Genomic DNA, 24,838 nt, shown 5'->3' with positions numbered 1-24,838 from the left:
GGTCATTAGCGACAGATTCCTTCCGTTTCGTTTGACAGGTGATTACTGAGGCCTTTGGCGCACAATGGCCGGCTACTTTCCCTCTCCGTCTGTTTCATGTGTGTGCGCCGCGACTCGGGTAACACACCTGACACCTGCGCCAACTGCCCGGCGACATTCCTGACACGTCTGTCTAAATCGGCGCTTCCCTACTAGCAGCCGCGGAAGGCCACTTCCTGACACGTTTACGCTATTTTGTCTCCTCGCGTCAATTTGTTCAAGAGACTGCAAAAGCGCTAAGACCTTGTTGTGTCTCGAGGTGCGGGCGGAGGCCTTCGTGTCATCTTAGTGGTATATTACAATTTAGATCAAGGGAAACTGGAGTGTAAAACAAAATATTTTTGAGAAATGTAGCAGAAAACTGTTAACATTGTGGAGCAATCACACATTAGAATCTACTCCACACAACATTGTGGAGCGAAAGCGCATTACATTAGATTAGATTGGACTTTATAAGAATAAAATGGAAAAAAAAAAAAAATCTTATTTTGCAGTCATTTCATTTTATGAGAAACAAATCATAACTTGATGAGAAACAAGTTGTAATTTTATAAGAAAAAAAACCCAGATGCATTATGTAAACATGTAACTATGTTTGTTGCACTGTATGTGTTTAATTAGTTTTTATTGCATTTGCTTTTATTTTGCCGTTTTACGCTGCTAACTGCAACCAGGTCGGCATTGCAAATGAAAGTCTGTTCTCACTCGCCTTGCCGGGATCAATAAAGGTTAAATAAAGCAATGATAGAGAAGCTGCTAAAAGTGAAGAAAAGCGCCCTTAAAAAAGGGTGAATGAAACAAAAGAAGATTTAGTGAAAGTAAAGGGAAGAAAAGGTAGCAATCAAGGAAAGACTTTATTTCTTTACATTCTACTTAATTGTCTTGATTACTGTATGTTTTGATACAATACTGTACAGCACTATTTTTCTTTTTAATGAGCACATTACAAAAAATGTTGGTGTTCTGGGGTGACGGGAACGTATTATCTGCATTTTAATTCATTTCGCTGAGAAAAGTTGCTTTGATTTGATGAGTGATTTGAGTTGCGAGCGTGGCCACGGAACGAATGAAACCCGTAAGTCAAGGTACCCGGCGTATTTGCTCTCCCCTGACTCGGATCAAAGTAAACCAAGGTCGACGACCTACACAGCAGCTTTAATGAAACAACAGCACGAGAACACAACGAGGGGGGTCCGTCTCAGTCGCGTTCGTTCGACGTTATACTTCATCATGTGAAATCATAAATAACGTTGTTGGTCCTCGTGAGTCAGTCAGCAGTGTTTTTGGTTTTCTGTGATTTTCTTTTTTTTTTTTTCTCTCTCTCTTTTCAGTCCTCCGAGGTGACGTCGATGTCCTCAGAGCCGGTCTGCTTGGTGGCCACGCGCCACCTGTTGATGTGGTGGTTGCCCTTCTTCTGCTGCGCGTCCGGCCCGTCCTCCTCCAGCTTCTGCCGCTTGTACTTGGTCCGCCGGTTCTGGAACCACACCTTCACCTGTGTGCACACGAGGAGACACACACTTCAGCAAGACAACTGGCTAAGGTGAACAAATACTGTGTACACAACATTGTGGAATTGCCACGTCCGTCTACTCCACGCAACATTGTGGAGCGACCACATCAAAGTCTACCGAAATATGTACATTGATGCTCACAACACAACATTGTGGAGTGACCGCATCTTATTTTACTCCACACAACATTGTGGAGTGACGCGAGTCTACTGGAATATAAACATGGATGGACACAACATTGTGGAGTGGCCATATGTCAGCGTTTATAGGAACGTTTATGCACAAAACATTGTGGAGCAACAATATGTCAACCTCTACTGTAACGAAAATATAGATGCACACAACATTGTGGAGCGACCACATCAAAGGCCACTGTAATAAATACATGGATGTACACAACATTGTGGAGCGACATGCGAATCTACTGGAATATAAACATGGATGGACAACATCGTGGAGTGGCCACATGTCAGCATCTAAAGGAACATTTACACACAACTGTGGAGCAACAATATGTAAACATCTACTGTAACATAAATATACAGTCGATGCACACAACATTCTGGAGTGACCACAAAGTCTACCGGAATATGTACATTGATGCTCATAACACAACATTGTGGAGTGACATGCGAGTCTACTGGAATATAAACATGGATGGACACAACATTGTGGAGTGGCCATATGTCAGCATCTATAGGAACGTTTATGCACAAAACTTTGTGGAGCAACAATTTGGCAAAGTCTACTGTAACGTAAATATCGATGCACACAACATTGTGGAGCGACCGCATCAAAGTTTACTGTAATAAATACATGGCTGTACACAACATTGTGGAGCGACCGCATGTTATTGTACTTGAACGAAACAACACTATATCAGGAGTCCTACTTAAAATACGGGTTTATCGCAACAGTTAACTCTCACGCACCAAGTCCGCTCTGATACAGATGCCATCGTAGGTTGCTGCTCGACACGTACAGAACTACTTTTACGGAGTTCATTGGGGAGCTACGGAAATGCAGTCTGGTCTGGGTGCCCGCAATAACTCCGACTCCCACTCCTGCATCGCGCCCACAGCAAGGCATGCGTGCGTGTACGTGCGTGCGTGCGTACACACACACACACACACACACACACACAACCACAGCCGGTCCATGAAAAAAATGCCGACTCCTCACCGGTCCGCGGTGCAAAGAAGGTTGGAGAACACTGTCCTACAGTATATCTGCATTCCTGTTTTTATGATCTCGGGCATTATGAAATGAACATAAAGCAAGTGATTCTTAATCTTCAAGTCTTCCATTCATGCAAACTGCTGACTCGTCAGCTGTCTTTTTAATTGGCCATTAGGCCTCATCGACGCACACCTTCATCCAATAACAGCATTAAATATGTCACACGCTATTTTGGAAAGTTGAAGGTGTAAATGCCATCATTACGACTAGCGATGAAAAGTCTGCTTTGACCGCATGATGTGATAGCGATGCATTGCAATTTCTTCGATTCTTCCACGTCGACGTTTTGGCGTTTCATTTGTCCAAATATTTGGCAAGGATTCATTCGCCGACATTTAACAGATGATTATGGGATTTTTTTTTTGGGTGTTTTTTGATGAAGTTGTACTTGGAGTGTTTCTCTTGCTGCAGTTCAAATTACTGGGGGGGGTTTCATTATAATGTAATTATAACTATTTAGCCCATTATTTAATAAATTGCAAAATTAAATTGATTTTACTGTAATTATTCACTGTAAATCAATCAACCAATTAATCAATAAGTGAATTAATCAATAAGTGAATGAAAATAAATAATGAATACATTTAAATTTAACTATTTGATGGAAAAACTAAAAATTGAATTATACAAAAAAACTATTATACTGTTAAATTTACAGGACTCTTAATCATGTAAATGCTTAGCGGGCCGGATTAAATAATGGAGTGGACTGCATGTAGCCCACGGGCCATATTTTACACACCATTGTAAAAACATTACTACAACCACAATAATAAATTAGCATTGTTAAATGAATAGTTATACGTCAAAATAAATATTTTCATTTTTAAAATGTTTAGATTTAAAGTTCCTCTTCAGTACCACTATTTATTTGTTTGTACTTTGTTTCTGTTTTAGTTCATGAATTGGATTAAGTATCTACCGTAGGTGTCTCAAAAAAGTACAAATTATCCACAAAGCCATTGTAAAATACTATTTACTTCAATAGTTGTTGTTGCAGTGGTGTTCGAACTACAGCTCAGGGGCAATTTGCGGCCCACTCTATATCTATCTATATATCTATCTATATACATATATATATATATACATATACACATATATATATATACATATACACATATATATATATTTAGTGGCCTGCGTCATAAAGTCAACATTTGCCGCTATTGTACTACAGTACTGATATTTTGTACACCGGTGGGCAAGGCAGGAGAAGAAGCACAGTGCAGCCTTGCATATTCGCCGTTTGGCATTTGAAAATTCACCTTTTCGCTGTTATTTTACATTTCCCTCATTTTTCGTAGAAACCCCCGCTTATTCACTTTAGTTTATTTTTTTTTTACCCAGTCCTCCGTTTATTTTGTTTTGTTTGAAAACAAAATTAGAATAAGCGTCAATTATTTGCGGCTTTTTGCTAACCCCGCGAATAGCTGGGCTCCACTGTGATTTTGTCGTCATCTGTCACTTCCTTGTTTTCAACCAATCACACATCAGTTGGTCGCAGCAAATGTGCAGACGGGTTCTCTTCTCATGGCGTGCACGACTTCTAATAGACGGTATACATATACAATTGAATATTTTTTTTTTTAATTACCTACATGGACTTTAGTGTGTTAAATAAATGAAAAATGTCAAATACTTCGTTGGATTTTACAATGGGCAGCTCTTGGAAGCAAAAGTTTGGACACCCCTGTATGTTAAAAACATCTCGGATTTCCGGTATAAGTGGCGCCATTTTCCCAACTATCGCGATATTTGAGAAAACCAAGTCCAAATATGGTAGCGTCGTAAGAGTGCAGTCCATGTGGAAGGTCTCGCCGTCGGGTGAATGATGCCCGGAAGGAGCCGTTTTTGGCCCTGGCGACTCACCTGCGTCTCGGACAGGCTGAGTCCGGCGGCCAGCTGCTTGCGTTCGGCGCCCACCACGTAATGGTTCTTGTCGAAGGCTCGCTCCAGGCGCAGCAGCTGCGACGGCGAGAAGGCGGTTCGGATCCGTTTGGGCTTGCGGGCGAACGGACCGTGGAGGAGCAGGCCGTCCTGGGAGACGTCGTGACCTGCGCACACGACGAGACGGAGGCTGAAAGCGGACGTCCGGTTGGCAGGTGAGCTATTAGCACCTGCTAGCAAGTCTCGTTGCGCCTCGACTTCCGCAGGTGGAAGCAGAAAAATAATCCATGCAAATCATCTTAATAAAAAAGCTTGCTTGTCTTCATAGCACTCAACTTGTTTTTGTTTTTATTTATTTTATTTTTTTTGTTTTTAAACCGGGCAGCTTGTTTCACGTCATTAAAATGTCGACTTTGCCATTCAATTTTTATTTCATGTAGACGAATAAAGTTACAAAAAGGGGCACACGGAAGTCGATGCTTTTATACAACACCGTTAACAAATAAGTGCGATCTGTTTTAAAATGATATCATTTAGATATTCCTATTGTTAAACTAGAGAGAAAATCTGCCGCAGCTCAATAATTAATAATCTACCTTGTGTATTTGTTTTTGTCAAGATGCTTTAAAAAGACGTGATTGCTTTATAGATATAGCACAGGTTCATATTTTATGATTTGAATTGAATTGTTTTGCGTTCAGTGTTGCCGTTTCGCTTTTAAATACATTGCAGTCTTGCTAAATGCAATTTTAGTCTTCAGTTAATTGGTCATTTAAAAAAAAAAACATGTTATTTGAAATATTTACATTTGAGTGGGAGTATTATTTTAGGGCCTGTCAATAAAATAATATCAGTATGAGATTTGTTTTTAATAGTTACAATTCTTATTGAGTATGATTTGTTTTTTCATGACATTGCAACAAATAACTTAATTCGTATCGTTGAATTTTGCTTACGGGTATAAAACATGCATAAAAATAAAACGAAAATATCAATCAGTTTTGATTGAAATTGTCAGGGAGGAATTGGCGTTGTTGTGCTTGCAGTTTGCAATATAATAACAATAAATAACTGTTACAAAACGAACACGTTCAAAATAGCGAAGATGACTATTTATTTGCAAATCCACAATTGTATATTGGGTGAAGGGTTATGCCGTTGTTCATGCTTGACTTCTTCTCCATTTGCTGACTACTTGGATGAATTGAATTGAAGTATAAAAGCAATCATTTTGATCTTGTGCAGCAGCGTGCTCGTTTACAAAACTAATTGACACTAAACGCACTTGGGGGGGAAAGTACTTCATTGATCATGTACGTAAAAATGTTGTAAACACTTCTCCACGAAAATAATCATGGAATAATATACATGTGCAACCGATGTTGGAATGGAGTACATTTAATTCAAGGACTTTTTTTTTTTTCTGTGCGTAAACGAGCTGCCTTACCTTGAAACCTGTGTCCAAAGAACCGGTTCCGGAGTACCCAGGGGTAAAAGTTGAGCGGGTCTCGGTGCTGCACGGAGCCGAAGAAGTGCGCGTGCTGCTGGCTGTGGTGGTGCTGGTGCTGCTGGTGGGGGTGGTGGGCGTGATGGGGGTCCGCGCCCAGCGACGGGTGGCCGCTCACCGCTTCGGGGAACACCAGCTCGGCCGGGGTCGGGTAGAGCGAGCGGGCCGCCGCCGCCGCCGCCGCAGCCGCCGCCGCCTGGTAGCCGCCCATCAGGGCGTCCGCGGCGGGGCCGGCGTAGCTGAGCGCCGTGGGCCTGACGGGCTCGTCGGCCCCGGCCAGCGGGTTCTCCTTGGCTACCAGAGCCTCGATGGTGAAGCAGCGCTTGCCTGCGGGCGCGAACATCTCCGAACAGGAAACCAGTCGGGATTTTTCCTCTTCTATGTATATATATATATATATATATATATATATATAAATGTTTTTTTTTTCTCTTTTCCTCCTGCTAAATCCTCTTTTATCGACGCATGTCGAGCTTTTCTTTTGTGGCTGCGCAGCCTGGAGATGTTCCTTGAGAAGTCAACAGTGCTGCAAGTCCTCCTTGACGCTCGCTCAAGCTTTTTTTTTTTTTTTTGCTTCTTTACGCAAAGCTGCACAAGTGTGCAGCACCACCACCCACCCCCCCCTGCACGGGCGCTGATTGGACCACAGCACCTGCCAATCAAGCCTATAGAAACAGTCTGGATAAGCTCTTTTGTGAAATCGCCGTCTTATGCATATCGACGTCTCAAATATGAATTTTGACGACGTGTCCGCCAAATTTGCAGAGGTCGCTTCATTTTTTTGTTTTTGCCTCGTTTTACTTCCGTTTGTCTGCTTTTGTGCATCATCAGCTCAGCATGAGAACATTTGAGTTCTCATGAACAGGTTTGATGGTTTCTTATTTATCTAAAAGCACAATGAATCAATATTCTTATGATAGATTTCAAATGTTTATGATTTTAATTCGTGCCTTTTTAAGCAGTGTGCTTTTAAAGAGATTCTATTCCGACTGCGCTCGCGGTTGTTGTTTTTTTTGTTTTTTTTTGGGCGTATAATTCAAGACAATAAAATCCAGTTTCTAAATTTTGGGGTGGTTGTTTTTGTTTCTTTTTTTTATTATTTCGTTCATTCCCCCTCCCCCACCCCCACCCCAGAATGTATTTTAAGATGTACTCACATAACTTAAATAAAAAAAAAACCATGCAATTTATCTTTATTTTTATATTGAATTGTTTTTTTTTTTTTACTCTATTTCATCACTTTTTTCCTCGTTTTTAAGAGGACGGAATAGCGTATGTCACTATGAATACGTACTACTAGTAATCCTTTTTAATATTTATACTAATTATTAACAACAATAACTAGTGACGATAATGGGCCTCGGGTTTAAAAACAAAAACAAAAGAGAAACTGATCTTCTTGTAGTCCCACCACATTAGTGTTGACGTTGTATTTCAATAAATGTCATCCAAATGTGTAGACGAGTTTTGGAACGTGTCCTCTAACTTGAGAAGACTTTTAGGTCGTGGAAAGAAAAGGAGAAAAAGCAAAAAAGCCAAACACGAGTGCCGGTTAATAATCGACTTGGGAATGTGCAGCGAGTCGCGATAGAAAATGATTAGCGTCAAACAAGTTGCTGATGAGGCGTTTAGAGCTTGAAAGGCTCCTAAACGCACCACCGGAGCAGATTGAATTTCCACCTGTGACGTCATCTCGCAGATAAACATCTGTGACGTTTAGCGCCTGTGCAGGAATGGAACATTTTCTCATTGAATTAACGTCTTTCTTTTTTGGGGGGTTTGTTTTTGATCGGAGTGCGCCAACAGCCTGCGGGCATGCACGCGCGCTCATGCGCATCGCCGCTGCAGGTTAATGGTGGGTGCGTGCGTGCGTGCGCGCGCGCACCCAAGCGCTCCTTGCCTCTGCTCGCTGGACATTTGATTAGGTACACCTTCTCGTCATATTCCTTTCCAACAGAAGACAATGCGGACTTTTGATGAGCGGTTCCTAATGTTGCGCCGAGTGGGCTTCAAAAACTTCAGTGGAAATGAAATGACATTTTTTCTTCCAAAATGTCATTTAAATCAAAAATAATAATCAACAGATTTTTACTGTCCGGGACGTTGTTGACTTGAGGGACATTTTGGGAGAACCGAAGTGTGTTTTTAGGTGCAGCAACGAGAAGATGCGTATTTGGACCACATATTTTGCAAAGTGTTTTTAATAAGAAAGAATAAGAGCACTTTCTAGTATTATACTTTGTAAAAAAAAAAAAAAAAAAAAAAAAAAAAACTGTAAAAGAAGGTAAAGAATAGTGTGCATTATGATTTCATGCTTCAAGGCCTCTTGATATTCTGCGTGGCCACCAGGGGGCGGGTTAATACATACATTCATGTACGGTTGTGCTCATAAGTCTACATAATGTACGCTGGCAGAATGTGTACGATGTGTACAATTCTTGAAAGAAAAACTGAGTGACCAAGCATTCTTTTTTTTTTTTTTTTTTTTTTTTTTTTTAAAAAGGGTTTTTTAATTAAGCTCAGTCGTTTCAGAAAACTGCAACAGTTGCACAAAATATAACGAGAAAATCATGAAATGGTCTCTGCGCGCTCGTCATGCTCATTTTGTTGCCAAGATTTCACAAATGCTGCAACCGTATGTAAACTTTGGAGCACAATTGTAATCCACAAGGAGTTTCACGACGAAGTCACTCCTTAAACTGCAGTTGTAGTAGTATTTTTTTTTTTTTGTGCAGAGGATAAAGAACATATGCCTGTGAGTATTGGTATAGCGTCTGTCTCCACGTGTTGCTGCACCATTAGTTTAAATCTCCGTCCCGTAAAGCGCCGCGACATCGGTGCTACTTCTGTTAGCCCGTCTGTGGCGTTTTGCATTGCATGTTAGAATTAAGGTCGCGGACTTCGGTAAGACGAAGTTGCTGTACTTTGTTTCCTGTTTAGTTTTCCAGAAAACTTCAAGTGGCAGACGCAATCAACCGATTGAAGCAAAAAATAATAAGAATAATAAATGTTCGCTTCCTGTCCAGATATGATTTGTCAGCGATATTATTGGCGTCGGGTTGCCGCCACCCAAAGAAATTCACATACGGGATTGGAACCTTTTAGTTTGAAGTCGTACCAACAACTGTCATTTCTTTTGATGTTTTACAAAGTCGGAAATGTATGTGCGCAATGAGATAATAATCCTCATTACATTTGTTGACTCGAGAGATTACGATTTGACACCTTCCACGTTCTTAATGTAATAATGCGTGTGATGATGATTAATATATATATATATATATATATATATATTTTTTAAACACTTATTGTTTAAAAGTCGTCAATGAAACCATTGGGTCATTTGTATTGATTTTAATACTACAGTATTTTTAATATCAGATGCATACTAGACTTTAAAAACACAACTGAAATATTAGCTGAATGATTATAACCAAATATTAATTATATTCAAATTAAACCCCAAATTCCAATAAAGTTGTTCTCGCAAGAGTGGTTGTTAGTGTGGTACGTGGGCTCCCCCTACTGGTATGTGAAGAAATACTGAATTCAATATCCGAATTTTGCATCATGTTACATTGGCTTCAACTTTTTTTCTTTCTTTCTTTTCTTTTTTTAATCCAGTTCAACACATTTAAGTACAGTTCGGCTGTATTTTACTGTTACGTTATTTACTATTGCATTTCATCCTTTACAACTGTTTGTTTTCCAACATTTGTTTCGGTGTAATTGGCATTGAACGAATGTGCTATTCATTATAATTGCATTGTTTTATTTTTTTCGGAGTTGCTCTATTTAAGCGAATGTTGAGAATGTGCAGAATGTTACAGCGGCTGACAATAATATGTTGTCTCCTTTCGAGGAATAAAGTTGGCCGCTGTATTTGAATGTAGGACATGATGGCGGTACTTGGAGAGCAAAGTATTTTGTAGGTAGGAAATTTGAGAAATCCGTTGTTGAACGGGGGGGCGGAGGCGGGGGGACGGTTATAGGTTTTATAGGCTTATACTGCCATCTGTTGGACGAACACGGTAAGGTACACAGCTTGATTTTATTTTATTTTATTTTTTTGACGGAGTATTAAATGAACGTAAATTACATGAAATGTGACTAAATTTTACCCCCCGCCCTAAAAAAACCCCCCCAAAAACCAAACAACTGGCTCCTTTTTGCTCCACTCTTTTGTAGGAGCAGTATTATTAAGATATAAAAAGGTGACCAGTGTTTAGCCGATGACTTCAGATGGATTACATGTCACGTGTACAGCATCCTTTGGCACACTTAATTTTGGACTCGTAGCTCCATTTCGTCAGTTACAGCGACTCAAAAGCAGCACATCACTTTCAAGTACTTTCTAGACGTTGCTATGTTGATTGAACGGAAATGTGTGACGAGGTGATTAACATGTGACGAGTTGCTCCCTTCATTAATAACCTAATTGGCCATTTTGTTGGGCATTAGCGTTGTGTGTTCAGCGCTAATGTGCGCCACTTAAGGACTCGCAGAAATTCACCCCTGCGCCTAACGACATGTTAAAAGTGGCACCTCGCTAAATTTGTGCCACTTGCGCGACGCGCACAAACACACACACACACACACACACACACACACACACACACACTCGGCCTAAACAAACATCCAGCGGCAATCAATATTCCACAACTGTGATCAACGCGAACATCGAACCGCATGCAGTGACGCATTCGAGAAAATATGAATATGAATAGGAAAAGTATGAATATTTGCCTCAAGCTGTGGACAAATGGCGTTAAACGTTCCACTCCTCACTATAACACCATAAAACAATGTGCGATATCTCCAGAAAAGACGAGAAAAACTCAATTCATATGAATGTCATACTACTACGATATATACTATTTGGCAATATATATCCAATAGTCAACTTAAAGTGTACAATATTTTTCTGTATTTTTTTTCTTTCCTTTACAGGGAAATGAAGGGTCAATTGTATCCAATGTCTACTGTTATAAATGTGAGTTCTAAATGATTTTTAAAAAATGTCAATAAATACTGTCAAACTGGCGAGCAGATCATTTCTCAGCGGCGCGATCGTACCGGGAGGTCCGACCGAAGCGTGAGACGTAGATGTCGTTCATAACCTCATAAATCCGCTTTTTTCGTGTCCCCATACGCCACAAGTCATCGTATAGTTCCTCTTTGTGGGTTCCCTTTCCCTCTGCGCCCTGATTGGCCGCCGGTCTGAATGCAGACAGGAAGTGGTCCCCCCCCGGCCGTGCCCGTGCGTGACGCGCCATTGTGCTGCCTGACAAAAGATTCCGCTTCCACTTCAAACGCGGTAATGAAAGCTAATGAGTATTAGATGGAGCGCGCCACGTAAAATATGCTAAGCGCCGTTTGGACGACGCGTGAGAACTTTCACGCCTTCTCGGCTCGCACGTGCGCGCCGTCCATCTTGATGCGCGAACTCCATCTTGGACCCGTCCCAGCATATTTTGGTCTATTTTTCAGCTAGCGGTGATTCTCAGTGGCACGTTGGCTCCCTCTAGTGGAACGTGACAAAAATTACTGAATTAAATGGGCTAAACTTTATTTTTTGGGGAATCCACTATAGTACATTTTTGAGTGGGGTTCAGTTATATTTAACTTTTAAGTTCACTACAGCTGCATTACTTTGGCTCTTCGTCGTCTTTCCGATTTCCGAGCGCTGCGTTCTCGCGAGCGCATCAGAGGACGAGCTCGTTCTGTCAAGACGGCAGCTGCTCCTCGTATTCGGCTCGCGTAAGAAACTTCAAATCGACTCCAACCGTTAAGGTGGCCTTTGCTAATTGAGAGCCCCCCCCCCCCTCCCCGCCAAATCCCCTTCATCTCCGCCACTCCTTTTTCCCAGGCCTCCGCACGCCGCCCCTCGTCCTCCCTCAATGGGATTACGCCCGACGCTGAGTTGGCGGCCGTCATCTCATCGCGCCGCTTTTGGGGGTCGACACGCAAATCAGATCAGACTCGCCGCTCAGAGCCCCTTCAAACCTCTTCTTCCTCCCCTCTCGTCATCCTCGCCCCGAGCCAAAAGCGCATTGGAGTCAGTTAGTTGGTGCTACTTATACTCGCTGACTGACTTGCTTGCTTGCACTAAGTCACCTGCCGGGAGAGTTAGTTTGTGAGTGAGTAGTTTATTCAGTGAGTGAAAAATCTAAATAAAAAAAATAAAAAACATACTCGCTGATTTAGTGATTGAAGCTTGTTACTCACTTAGTCAGTGAGTCAATCAGTAAGTCAGTCACGACCACCTCAATCACAATGTTAGTCGGTGAGTTACTCACGGAGAGTTAGTTTGCTGGTAAGTTCGTTACAGCAGTTAGTCAGTCTCCTCCGTGGCAATCGCTAAGTCACTAAGGGAGTTAGCCACCGAGTTAGTGAGTGAATTCCATCGGGAGTTCGTTCCTCGGTCAATCGGCGAGTCGGCCACGACCGCGGCAATCGCCAAATGTAGCGAGTGAAAGAGTTAGTTTGCGAGTTGATCAGTGTTTTTTTTTTCTCTTGATAAGTGATTTAGTTCATTCGCAGTTAGTCCATTGCTTAGTTTGGCTGTGTGTTAGTTAGTCGGCTAGATAGTCAGCGGTTTATTTAGCGCTATCGCTCGTTTGCAGTTTACCGGTTCGTCAGTTTAGTCGTTATCAAGTGAGCTAATTAATGAGTTACTGAGTGAGTTCCTTCATCTGTGAGTTAGTCAGATATTTAGTTAGTCAATCGCTGCAAGCACGAGTCTGTTCCTTAGCAAGTCAGTCAATCAGTTATGTAGGTAATTAGTTACTGAAGCAGTTATATAGTCAGTCAGTAATGAAAACCTTCACTTTGTCCGTCCGTCTGGCAGTTATGTTGTTGTTGCTATAGAGTGAGTGAGTTCATCAGTCAGGCAGTTATATGGACAGTCACTGAGTCAGTGAGTTAGTCAGTCAAGCAGTTAGGTACGCCGTCAGAATTGTCCCAAAGCAAGTTGTGTCAAATGACAATATTATCTAGTGGAAGTCACAGCTAGCGATAATTGTAGTGTCTCTACTACATCTCCTTGAGGGCCGCCACCACGGTGTGACACGCTCAAAGTGTTTGTTGTCGTGTTTGCGTAAGCTGAGAGCCCGAAACGATCCCGTTGATCCTTCTGGCTGGAGAGTCTTTCTTCTCTTTCTTCTCTTTAGTGCGGATTAGCGGCACGGAAAGCTTCCCCGCGTGTCGTCTTCTGAACCCGCCATGCGCGCGGGCGACCTGACGTGTCTCCCGCGTGCCCGCGGGAGACCCGCTCGCCACTTGAACTGATTCACGTGCCCGTCTGCCCCACTTCACTTTATTAGGCACACCTGCGCCGGACACCGCGGGGTGTTCGTCTGCTTGGAGAGTATTCAAATAGCCCTGCGCCGTTTCACTCGTTTTAGACCAATTTTTCCCTCTGCAATTAATCCGTTTTTGTTACACGTCACGACGGAGTTAGTTCAGTCTCGGCGTCTCCGCCGAGCTCCTCGTGAGTGTTTTCATTTGTATTCGTGTGTTTGACTGTCATATTCAATCATCGTGAATTGTGACTTTTTTTTGTTTGTTTGTTTGTTTTTTTCTTCTTCGCTTTTGGAAGCAAAACAAATCCTGTTCTACGTCACAAAAGTAAAGAAATGCCCGTGTTACGTCGTGAGTGACGCCATGAACAAAACAAGCGGACTCCGACCTGACCCGTGTCGAAGGCGAAAATCTTCCTTCTGCAGCGAAGCGTTTACAGCGATCCGTTTGAACAAAACAAGCCTACTCAAATGTATCTTAACCTTACTATTTTCACTCACATTGTCAAAAAAGAAAAACGTCGAGACTTTCGATTGAGGCAACAAATATTGTTTATGGCTTCGACAGAACGAGAAGACATTTCGATTCATCTTTAAGATACGTCAATTCACGATCCAAAGTGGGCTCGAAAATGTATTGTTATTGATTTTATTGTTTTTCGGCGTCATGTGGTTGTCATCCAATCCAATCAAGCAGCCAGACAAAGGAGCGCGGTTCGTTGCATAAAATATATTTCTGAATATGTTATTCAAATATACAAAAAAGAACAATAGTCAAAGAGCAATGCATGTAGAAAAATTAAATATATAACTATACTTCTATTAAATATTACTAGGCCGTCAACATCCGTGGCGGGTATGTACAAAAGTCTCGGGGCCGGGGCTCATCAGCAGGCCTCGGCCGAGTCGTGGTCCGCGTCCGCGTCTGAGAATTCTTCTTCTCCCTCTTCTCGGCGGCGGCGGTCTTCGCGGGCCCGAGATGCGGGGCTGCCGGCGGCCAGGCCCAGCTGGGCCAGCTTGGCCTGCTGCTGCTCCAGACTCTGCTTGCGCCACTTGATGCGCCGGTTCTGGAACCAAACTTTCACCTGGAGACAACAACAGCGCGCGCACGCTCGCGTTACACATCCTTTTAAGTGCTGTAAATTGCACCCGATCATGCCACCCCCACTTGATGCCAAAGACGGATTACGATCAGAGGCAATATGACAAAGTTTGGAATGTTAAATAAGAATCATTTTGCGTGTCTGAAATGCCCATTGAGCATGCAACTCCTGTTAGAAAGCGTCTTTGTTTGACTCGTTTCTACTTTTTGGGCCATTGTATTGCTTACATCAAAATTGGGGATGCTTCGAAGTGATTTATTGTCACTGAAAGTAACTCCCCCCCCCCCCCCCACACACACACACACACTTACTAACGATCAAAGACACTTCATGCTTTCTTTTTTGAAATATAGAAAAGAAGAATCATTTTTTTGTGCTTGAAGTTGCGATTCAGCAAGTCCCTTTTAATATCATAGACACAATTCAAATGTTTCCCATCACTTCGATCGCTTACATTTTCTGCTGCGCATGTAACCCCTCGCCCAACGTCATTTCCCCCCACTTGATACGAAAGACGCTGTACGAAACGTTTTCCCTTCGAATGAACCTACGAAAGATTCGTCGCGGTTTGTCACTAAACGTGTCTGGACCTGTTGTGCTAAGACGCGCACGAATTAGTCTCGAGCGGTTCTTCTCCGCAGGCGCCCTCTAGCGGTACGCCAAAGCATCACCAAATTCAATGTCGAATCTCTTTTCACTGTTTGCGTGCGGCGGTCACCTGCGCTTCGGTGAGGCGCAGGGCGGAGGCGAGCAGGAACCTCTCCGCGCCGACCATGTAGTGCTGGCGGGCGAACTCCTTCTCCAGGCGCGCCAGCTGCTCGCTGGTGAAGCTGGTGCGCATGCGCTTGGACTTGCCGCCCTTGGCTTTGAACGCGTGGACCTTGGGCATCGCCGCTGCCGAAACATTTTGGGTTTGGGAAAGAAGCAGAAGTGAGACAGAAGCGGTTGGCAGCGCGTGACTCGGGAGCGCGGCGAATACCTTGCGCGTAAAAGGCGCCGCGGCAGGACGCCCGGTAGGCGACGGGCGGGCAGCAGAAGTAGCCGCACGGGTACGGCGCGTAGTACGTCAGGCCGCCGCCGAGCGAAGGGAGCGCGGCGGCGGCGGCGGCGGCGGCGGCGGCGCGGCGGTCGTCCGGCTCCGCGAGCAGAGCGTCGATGGTGAACGACTTGCCGGCGGGGGGCTTGCGAGAGGGCGCGGGGGCCGCCGCAGTACGCGGCGAGGATCGGAACGCGGCCGCGGGGCCGCTGCTCGGGATCTGCATGCTTGCGGGAAGGAAGAAGACTTGCTTGGGCGTCGGGGGCGCTCCTCTTTCTTTTATACGCAGCCGGAGCGCGGAGGTGTCAACGAGCCCCCCCCACCCCACCCCACCCACCCTGCGCCCCCAGCTGGGCCTTTGTCTTCCCAAGCAGAAGATGAGAGGAGCCAACGTATCCAATTAATTGGTGGACTCGTACAAGCTGGGATTGTCAAACATCCTCCCTCTTTTGAAGATCGCGGGGTTGGGGGTCGTCCACTCCCGGCCAGAATTAGTCGGCCTACAAATTCCTCAGCCCCAATGGAATCAGCACTGCTGGGAAAGCCTTGATGTCGCCAAATGATCTTATTAAAGGCAAATCATCCTATTTCCCCAAAACCCTTTCGGCCTTTCGCGAGCGCAGCCGGTGTGACGTCATTGAGGCCGCAAATGTTTTTCTTGACAATTTGACGAGGTCGCCGCTTTGGCTTTATTTCTGTATGCTCAAGTATTTTTTTGCAATATTTGAAGCATGGATTGATTGATCATTTGTTTTATTCATTGTATGTTTTATTATATTTATGCAGCATATTTCCATGTGGTTTAATTACTGCGCAATGTGGTTGCCAATTTCTTCACAGTCATCCCATTTTCTTCCACTGCATTTAGTCGCGTGTCGTTTTTATTTCATCGTAGCACTACATGCACTCTATTCGTTTTATTGATGCGTATGTCACTTAGAAATAAAGTTGACTTCATTCATAATCGTGTTGCCATTTTCTTCCATGACGAGACTGCATGTTTTATTGACAATATTTGATTTGATTCCATTTCTGCACTTTCGTTACAGTAATTTATTCAAGCGCAGTAGGAAACTTCATTTGCTGTCATATCAAATTCTTGCAAAGTATTGAGTTTTTCTTCATGTCCAGCCATGTTTGCCTTTGGTCTCCCAATTCCTGCTCTGTCGTCCTGATAGAATTTTAATGGGATGAAATGATTTGCGCTCGACTTTCCCGATTGCGCAATCGTGCCAAGTCGCACAAGTAGTTTCCTTATTTTTTTTAAAGTCATTTCTCTGGAGTCCCAACAGTATTTGTGTTGAATCTGGCGCACTTTTTATGTTATTTATTTATTTATAAAAAATATATATATATATAATTTGCGACGGATCGATTTCGCGGCTCGTGAGCTCCTCGGTTTGCTTTATTTATGTATGTATTTATTTATGTTTTGCTCTTTCAACTCGCAGCTCTGCAAACATGGCGGCTCCTCTTCGGAGCGCGCATGCGGCCTCCGCTCGCTGTTTGCTCTGCGCGCCCGGGTGACACTGCGACGCCTAATCAAGCAGGTAAACACGCACTTTTCTTTTTCTTTTTCTTTTTCTTTTCCCCCTAACGTGCTTGCTCACTCTGCACTCCAGCGCGTCACATTTGAACTTTTCACACCAATTACAAAATTCATGATTTCCATTTTTTGTTCTGTCGATGAAGTTGGCCGCTCCGATGTGTATTGGCGCCAGACTCCGAATCCACTCCGCCGCGTTCATTCAAAGTCATTTCGCGATGACGTCACCTGAATGGGCCATCGTGCCGCCAATGAGCTTGAAAGTCATCAGCGGCGTTTTTTTCTGTTTTTTTTTTTTTTTTTTTTTTTTTTTTTGGTGTGTGTGCAAGTCAACTTAAAGAGATTTCCTTCATTTGTTGGTGAGTTCTTTAAATATGTTCGAAGTGCTGGAAACGCGCAAAGCCTGAGAACAATTTCGTGCTGAATGGTCTGCGACGAACGAATTACGTGTCATTACATTTACGCATTTGTCATTTCATCACAAAATGTATGTCCTAATTGTAATCCATTACATTACTGAGGGGGGGGGGGGAAATGTGGCTGCTTTTTGGAAATTTCCATGATGACAATTTCAGAATACATTTTCTAAAAAATAGCTGCAAATGCTCAATGGTTTTTTTTTCCACATCACTTCCTGCTTCTGAAGCCCACGCTTTTGATTGGCTGTCTCTGGTCATGTGCCACTCCGCGGTAGTCTCAAACATGACTTTTTTTTTTTTTCCAAATAGGAGCTCGAAGCGCCACCTTGTGGTGCAATCTCTTAGTTTGCCTGAGATTTTCAAAAAGGTCGCCCTCATCGACGCAATGGAACTTTTGAACCGTTTCATCGGAGTTTTGGACTTTATTTTTGTGGAATAGTCACGTTTCTGGGTTGTCATGTGAGGCGATAGTGTCTAAATTGTACGCGTTTGCCATCAGGTCAACATGGTATAGTATAGTGGTTTACATATATATAGTGGACTGGACGTTCTTTGCTTTCGTTGCAGGAAAATTGTCGTCGTTCAACGTTGTGAGCACATTAAATCGAGCCTTCAACTGTGCGAAATTAGAATTCCCATCTTCAGTCGACGCTTGATTGAGGAGAACAAAAGCCTGTCGTCGTCGTCGTCGTCATCAAGGTGTAACCCCTCTGCGTAGCTCGCCGCGGAGATCGTCCCTCGTGATTGGTCCGTTTTAGTCACACGGCGCGCCCATCGGTTCTACATGCCGTCGACGTCGCCGCCTTCTCGAGCGATTTTGCAGCATGATTGCACGTATCATCTGGTCATCTCGGTCCGTTTGATCTGTCGCGGTCGCCATTGTTGTTGCTTCGTTCCTTGTTACTGCAAGGAACGAAGATGTATTTTCGGTGCGTTTGGTGTCGCAAGCGAGCTAACGCCAAGTTGCAATTGCGACGGATAACTGCTGATGCGAAGGAAGTTGCTTAAGTTCTTGGATATCGTGGGAGAGGGGCGAGGCATGGTGGCGCGGGGGGTGCGTCGCCGTGTTAGCCGTGGCCCAAAAAGTCAGGAAAAAAATCAGGAAGGCTAAAATGGTGAAAAAGTGTTTCGTGCTACATCCACAATCGAGTGCTACGTCGTTCTTCGTCTTTGCGCATTTTTCGCAATTACCTTCAAACAAGTCCGCGGTATTTCAAAACAAATCCCTGAATTGACTTGACAGGGTCTCCAAGTGCAGTTCGGTTGGATTTGACTTTTTAGTGCGACGCATTCGCATTTTTGGATTTGAAGCGGACCGTCGGCCGCACGCGTCGGTGACGACTCGGCGACGGACGGCAGGCCGGGTCGCCCCGTCTGGCCGCCGACCGCGGACGCCCGCAATCTCCAATGAGCAACGTTTGGCAGCCAAAACGATCACGCTGACTTTTGAGGTGTTCGTTGAACAAAGTTATGTTTATTCGAGAGCTGTTTGGAATATTTTCAACTGTTTAGCGGCGGGAGGGTCGAAATATTAGGAACAGCTGGGGCTGGGGCCGCGAACAAAAAAAAAATCTCTGAATTTCACCCTTTTTTTTTTTGTATTCATTTTTAAAAATGTCTATTTTACCACAAAAGTACAGTACCTCTTGTTTTTTTTCTTCAGTTATTCCTCCCGTGTTTAAAATGTTTTTTCTTCAATTTGCCATTCTTTTTATTTCACCCCAGAAGTCGACTTTATTTTATGTGTATATTTTATATTTCTTCATTTATTCCTTCTTATTTTTAAATATGCATGTATTTGTTCATTTTAAATCTGCCCCAAAAGTAGATGACATGTTTAGTTCTTTGACTATATAGCTTAATTTATTTCTCCTTTATTTATTATTTACATTCATTATACTTTTGCTCATTTTAATTGATTATTAATCTTTTTTATTCCACCCCAAATCAGATTTCCACCCCCCCTTTGGTTTTCATATTTTAAATATTCATTGAGTAATTGTTATTTTTATTTCATCACAAAAGTAGTTTACATTTCATTTTCATTTCATGATTCCTTATATTTTTCTTCTGGTATTTCTCCTTTATTGTGATTTTATTTATTAATTTTTTAAAAATGTACTTTCCTTGATTTCACCCCGCAAGAATATGACATTTTTTTAAATTCCTTTTGTCCCCCTCCAATGTAACTAGTTGTCTGATTGTGTTATTTTCAGACACACACAGAAAGGTGATTTTGTTTGAGCAAGTGACGAAGAAGTGATCATGTCGTTATTTCAATTCCCGGCGGCCGAGTTGCACGCGAAGAGGAGCGACTAATTGGCGCACGCCGATTGCGGGCTTTTCGTTTGCACGTGTTAGCCGTTAGCATCGACACCCGCTACTGCGCGAGCCCCCTCCGGGGACCCTGGGGGCCACCGGAGTTGCGCCGGCCTCATTATCCACTTAATGAGGGATTAAACTTCTACTCCGGAAACCTTCTCGGACGGTCTCGGGAGCTCATCGTGCGTATTCTGAATGTCTGAGGACGTTTTTTTCCATTCGGACTTCAAACACGGTCACCACGGCGGCTTCCAGTTAGCATGTCAGCGTCGTCTATTTTCATTTAGCAGCTTAAGCTTCGTCTACTGTGTCTTTTCTCATTTAGCATGTTAGCTCCTCATCTACTGTGTCGTTTTTGACGTCCCGACCGGAATCGTCTGCCTAACGCCGGTGTCTCGTGAATAAATTACAACTCGAACGTTAGCGGCGTCTTTTGCGTCGGTTGTACTATAGTACGTTCGCTTCGTCGACTACATACATTTTCACTTCGCATGTTAGCTTCATACTGTGTACCCTATTTCAGTGGTTCTCAAACTTCAGACTCGAAATACCGCCTAAAATGATCATTTTCTCTCCGAGCACCACCACCATAACCAATAATAACATACAGTTGTTGCAGTCGTCCTAAATATAGATCAAAACAAGACCGCAGTATATTTAATGCTATTGCGAGCCGCCGTAACAGTGTGCACGTTTAGAATTTTGATACTGCCTTTAAATGAAGGAAAATTGAAAACGTGTTTTCAAACAGCGAGTCAGTTCAAATGTGTTTGCACGTAAAATGAACCTGCACAAAAGTGTAAAAACAAACACTTCTTAAAGATTCCAAAGTTAAATACAACTGAACTGTACTTAGGCAATGATTCTTTCGTGTCGCGCTCACGGGAGTCTGCGTACCACCCGTGGTACACGCGCCACACTTTGAGAATCACTGCACTTTCGGAATCCCCCCCCCCACATATATACATATGTCTACCATCGCGACTTTAATTTTGCATGTTAGCTGTGTGTATTGCGTCTATTTTCATTTGTCCGGCAAATATGTTGTCTTTCAGCTCGTTACCTTCATCTACTGTATCTATTTCCGCGGAACGCGTTAGCCTCGTCGACGCCACCGACTTTTCTTCAGCGCGTTAGCCTCGTCTCTCGATCTATTTTAAATGAGCATTTTAGCTGAGTTTAATTGAGTACGCAAGCTTCATTGACTGCTATCTATTTTGGAAAAGAAAAAGAAAAGTACTCTTTTGATCCGAGCTACCCAGGCAACAAGGGATCAAATCCATAGTGTTGGTGTCCTAGCATTGAGCTAAAGTATATCATTTGTGGCCCTTTCGTCCCAGGTGCCATGTGTGTGTGTGTGGGGGGGGTTGGGGGGGGGGTGGGGGGTGCCGATGCAGACACCCCCCTCTAATGGAGGTGAGAATTGGCGGGTTGGACTTTAACACTTGAACCGTGTTTACACTTCCTGTGAGTGTCATTGTCCATAAAGTGCCCGCTCGCTCACATGGGGCCGTGCTGCGTTCGGGGACCTCGGGCCTCGCCGGGTTCCGAGCGGGACGGCCGGCGGCTCATTCGGCTCCGTTTCCCCTCACTGATTCGCATTCTCTGTTTGCGTCTGCTACTCCGACGCACACACACTCACACGCACGGCTTCAGGCCCTTTGCATTGATTCCATAAAAATGACAAAAATATTCTCCACAAAATGCTCCACAAAAGTTTTTTAAAGTCTTAAAGCTGTATTGCAAATTGGATGAAATTTTAAGGTCATTAGAAGTTTAGAAGTTGTGTACTGTTGAAGTGAAAAGCAAGTTTTTATTTTCATAAATAAAAAAAATAAAAAAGTCAAATTACATGCAAAAAAGTAGAACCTGTTATAGGTGTATTCCAAAGTCGATTAAATATATATATATTTTTAAATTCTAAAACTGGAAGCAAAGACTGAGTTTGTTTATTTATTTATTATTAATTTTATTTATTTATCAATTTATTATAAAATATATTACAGTGTATATTACATGTGACAAAAGTAAAATCCATTATATTGACATATTCCAAAATTCATTAAATTAAAAATATCCTCCCCCCCCCCAAAAAAAAAACATACCCATAATGGTGAAATGAAAGCAAGTTTTGAGATTATTTTTGGGAAATATATAAAACAATAAAAAAAATTGTCTATTACATGTGAAAAGAGTATAACCCATTACAGATGTATTCCCGAATTGATAAAAATGTTAAAATATCCCTAAACATTCTTCATAGTTCCCCATAATGACTAAGTGAAAGCAAGTTTTTAGATTATTTTTAGAATTTTAAAAATCAGTAATATTAAATGTGAAGGAAGTGTAAACTGTTGGAGATGTGTTGCAAAACTGATTAATTAATAAATACAACGTCCCTTAATAGTTTTACACAAAATTCCAAATGAGGTTTAGGAAATGTTTGTAAATGTATTTAAAACATGATTAAACTCAAATTTTATATAATTATGAATATATAATTTTTGTTCTCTTTACTAGTGCCCACATTTTATGTTACAGCCATATTCCAAAATGTATTTCATTAAAAAAAAAAATCAAATACAAAAATGTCCCTTTATGAGACAGTGAAAGCAATTTTTTTTTTAAATCACAAATAAAATAAACAAAAAACTCCAATATCACTTGCATGAACATGTTCACCCTTCACTTCCCTCCACATTTTGTTCTACTACAGTTGTGTTCCAAAATACATTATAGACAAAAATACGCCTTCAAATTTTACACAAAATGTCCCATAATAACAAAGTTGAAAAAAAAGAAAAGACAATCTCAAATATGCAAGAGTATGCAAGTGTCAAAAAAAAAAAAAAAAGACATGCTGATGGTCCCTTTTTTGTTTGCATTGATGTCTCCATGGCAACAGCGGTTTACAGTGGCGCGCATTGTATGCGTCCATGTAAATGGAAAGAGCACATCAAAGCACTAAAACAAAGACTGGAGGACACTTTGCGCCTCATAATGGACTCCATCATGAGCGCACACACACACACGCAGACGGCCCACTTCCCCTCTCACGCACGCACACACGCACACGCACGCGCACGCACACACCCTCTGCACTTGATTGCATTGCAATGGAGTGAGAACTTCAAACAAGGACCACACGCAGGCAGACGACAGCTCCTGTGGCATCTGCTGACATCTGCTGGACAAAAGAGGAACAGCAACCAAGAGAAATGTTGGTCGATTTTTTTTTTTTTTTTTTTTACTTTTTTACGTACTTTCACATGAACACCAATTTCTACATTTCTTCTTTTGACATTAAAAAAAAATCTAAATTTTCTAACCAACACCAGTATAATTTCAATTTACTATACTTTTTACTAAATTACTTAATTACTTTCCACAACACTCCTCTAAATAATGACTCATTGAAGGAATGGATTTCCCTAAATTAATGAGTTAACTGAAAGAGTAAAGACGAACTGTAACGTCCGTTCAAGTGCGTGTCATATTAAATATGTACGCTGGAGGGGGCCAGAGTATCAACGTCTCAAAGCTTACTGCCGCAAGAGGCCAGGCTCGACATCATTTTTGGAGTTCTTTAATTCAATGAAAAAGTGACTGTGCAGTTTGCAAGTTTGCATGCAGATGGCGCTGTAACGGAGTGGACACTCCTGCCGTTGTGGTTAGTCCGCCATTTTGGTAGTTCCTATTTTGGAGTTCCACGTTTGCATGAACAGGCAGTACTGCATCTTGCCTGCAGGTGAAGGAAAGAAAGCGGCAGCTGTCCAGCCATTTTTGTAGTTCTGTTTTGTAGTCCCATATTTGGGATGGTTGTGGTTTGAATGGGTTGTATGATCAAACATATGTCTGTCACCAGGTAGAAAAAATGTACCCACCATTTTTGTAGTTCAAGTGTGAAGAGATGCATGCAGTTCCACCGGTAACCTACAGATGGCATCATGTAAATAAATATTAATTTCTGAGGTTTGTGACATGCTAGCTAACGTTTCAACAAAGCTCCAATTGTTGGCATGTTCATAGCAGTATATATACATGTTGTAGTTATTTGTAGTCCTCGTTGCTGCTGTAACATGATAGCTAAGTGACAAAGCATCCACTATTTTTGTAGTCCGAAGTAGAGGGTGGCATACAGTTCCACAGGTGACCTACAGGTGGCATCATACTATACGCAAAGACTGTGCTGCTTCTGTCACTATCAGTAGCAAATACATCCACCGTTTTGTAGTTATTTTACTGTAGTACAGTAGTTTGTGCTGTCACAAGCTAGCAAAACAACCAATTCTGCCTCTTTAATAATTAATTAATTAATGTAGTCCGCATTGCTGCTGTAGCATGCTAGCTAAACGTGGGAAAGGATCCACCAGCTTTGTGGTTCTTATTCCTGTAGTCCAAAGTGGAGGGTGGCCAGCACTCCCACAGATGACCTACAGGTGGCATCATATTCTAAACAAAGACTGGTCACTGCTTCTTTCACTAAAACAGTAGCAAATACATCCCCCATTTTTGTAGTTCTTTTCTGTAGTGCCCAAATCCTAACTGTTACACGCTAGCAAAGCAAGTGGCAAAGATCCCAGCATTTTTGTAGTTCTTATTCCTGTAGTCTGAAGTCAAGGGTTGCATACAAATTCCACAGTGACGCCAGCAAAGCATTCACCATGTTTGCAGTTCTTTTCTAGTTCCCGTGGTGTAAGGAAGGTCGACCTTGCGCCCAATTAATCGTCATCAATAAAAAATCCATCAGTTTGTGTGTGTGTGATCTGCTGGAGTCCATTTTTTAATAAGGTTACCTTTGATAACTGTTGAATATATTAACTTTTAATCCCTGACCTCACCCATGATTAATAAGCAAGCGCGGCGGCTGACAGATGGGCCGCCAACCGCTCCACATGCAATATTCAACACGAGTACACGCACGCACA

At 42.6% G+C, this 24,838-nt stretch overlaps 2 protein-coding genes across 3 annotated transcripts; both read right to left on the bottom strand.

The window, feature by feature from the left end:
• Positions 1-1,175: 1,175 nt before the first annotated feature.
• Positions 1,176-11,366, bottom strand: emx1 (empty spiracles homeobox 1). Of its 2 annotated transcripts, XM_061697110.1 has the most exons (4): positions 11,260-11,366; positions 6,124-6,848; positions 4,659-4,843; positions 1,176-1,531 (listed from the first exon to the last, which is right to left on the bottom strand). In XM_061697110.1, exons 2-4 carry the CDS (start codon positions 6,524-6,526, stop codon positions 1,367-1,369), a joined length of 753 nt encoding a protein of 250 aa, XP_061553094.1. In that variant the 5' UTR covers positions 6,527-6,848; positions 11,260-11,366; the 3' UTR covers positions 1,176-1,366. The 2 variants fall into 2 exon arrangements, with proteins under 2 accessions (XP_061553094.1, XP_061553093.1); XM_061697109.1 differs by lacking the exon at positions 11,260-11,366 and having other exon boundaries at positions 6,124-8,447.
• A 3,005-nt stretch (positions 11,367-14,371) lies between these two features.
• On the bottom strand, positions 14,372-15,849 carry noto (notochord homeobox). The gene is made up of 3 exons (XM_061696900.1): positions 15,567-15,849; positions 15,306-15,481; positions 14,372-14,569 (listed from the first exon to the last, which is right to left on the bottom strand). Exons 1-3 carry the CDS (start codon positions 15,847-15,849, stop codon positions 14,372-14,374), a joined length of 657 nt encoding a protein of 218 aa, XP_061552884.1.
• Positions 15,850-24,838: the final 8,989 nt, after the last annotated feature.

The sequence above is a fragment of the Phycodurus eques genome, chromosome 14, assembly GCF_024500275.1.
Source record: "Phycodurus eques isolate BA_2022a chromosome 14, UOR_Pequ_1.1, whole genome shotgun sequence".
NCBI lineage: Eukaryota > Metazoa > Chordata > Actinopteri > Syngnathiformes > Syngnathidae > Phycodurus > Phycodurus eques.
This window is presented reverse-complemented; position numbering and strand designations above follow the sequence as displayed.

What these genes read in the sequence shown, in the direction of transcription:
- emx1 (XM_061697110.1), bottom strand. Translation starts at nt 6,526, where the DNA reads ATGTTCGCGCCCGCAGGCAAGCGCTGCTTCACCATCGAGGCTCTGGTA. An exon ending in CTTTGGACACAGGTTTCAAG is followed by an intron (nt 4,844 to 6,123) that starts GTAAGGCAGCTC and finishes TCGTGTGCGCAG; the next exon opens with GTCACGACGTCTCCCAGGAC. An exon ending in TCAGCCTGTCCGAGACGCAG is followed by an intron (nt 1,532 to 4,658) that starts GTGAGTCGCCAG and finishes GTGTGCACACAG; the next exon opens with GTGAAGGTGTGGTTCCAGAA.
- noto (XM_061696900.1), bottom strand. Translation starts at nt 15,849, where the DNA reads ATGCAGATCCCGAGCAGCGGCCCCGCGGCCGCGTTCCGATCCTCGCCG. An exon ending in CGGCGCCTTTTACGCGCAAG is followed by an intron (nt 15,482 to 15,566) that starts GTATTCGCCGCG and finishes ATGTTTCGGCAG; the next exon opens with CGGCGATGCCCAAGGTCCAC. An exon ending in TGCGCCTCACCGAAGCGCAG is followed by an intron (nt 14,570 to 15,305) that starts GTGACCGCCGCA and finishes TGTTGTCTCCAG; the next exon opens with GTGAAAGTTTGGTTCCAGAA.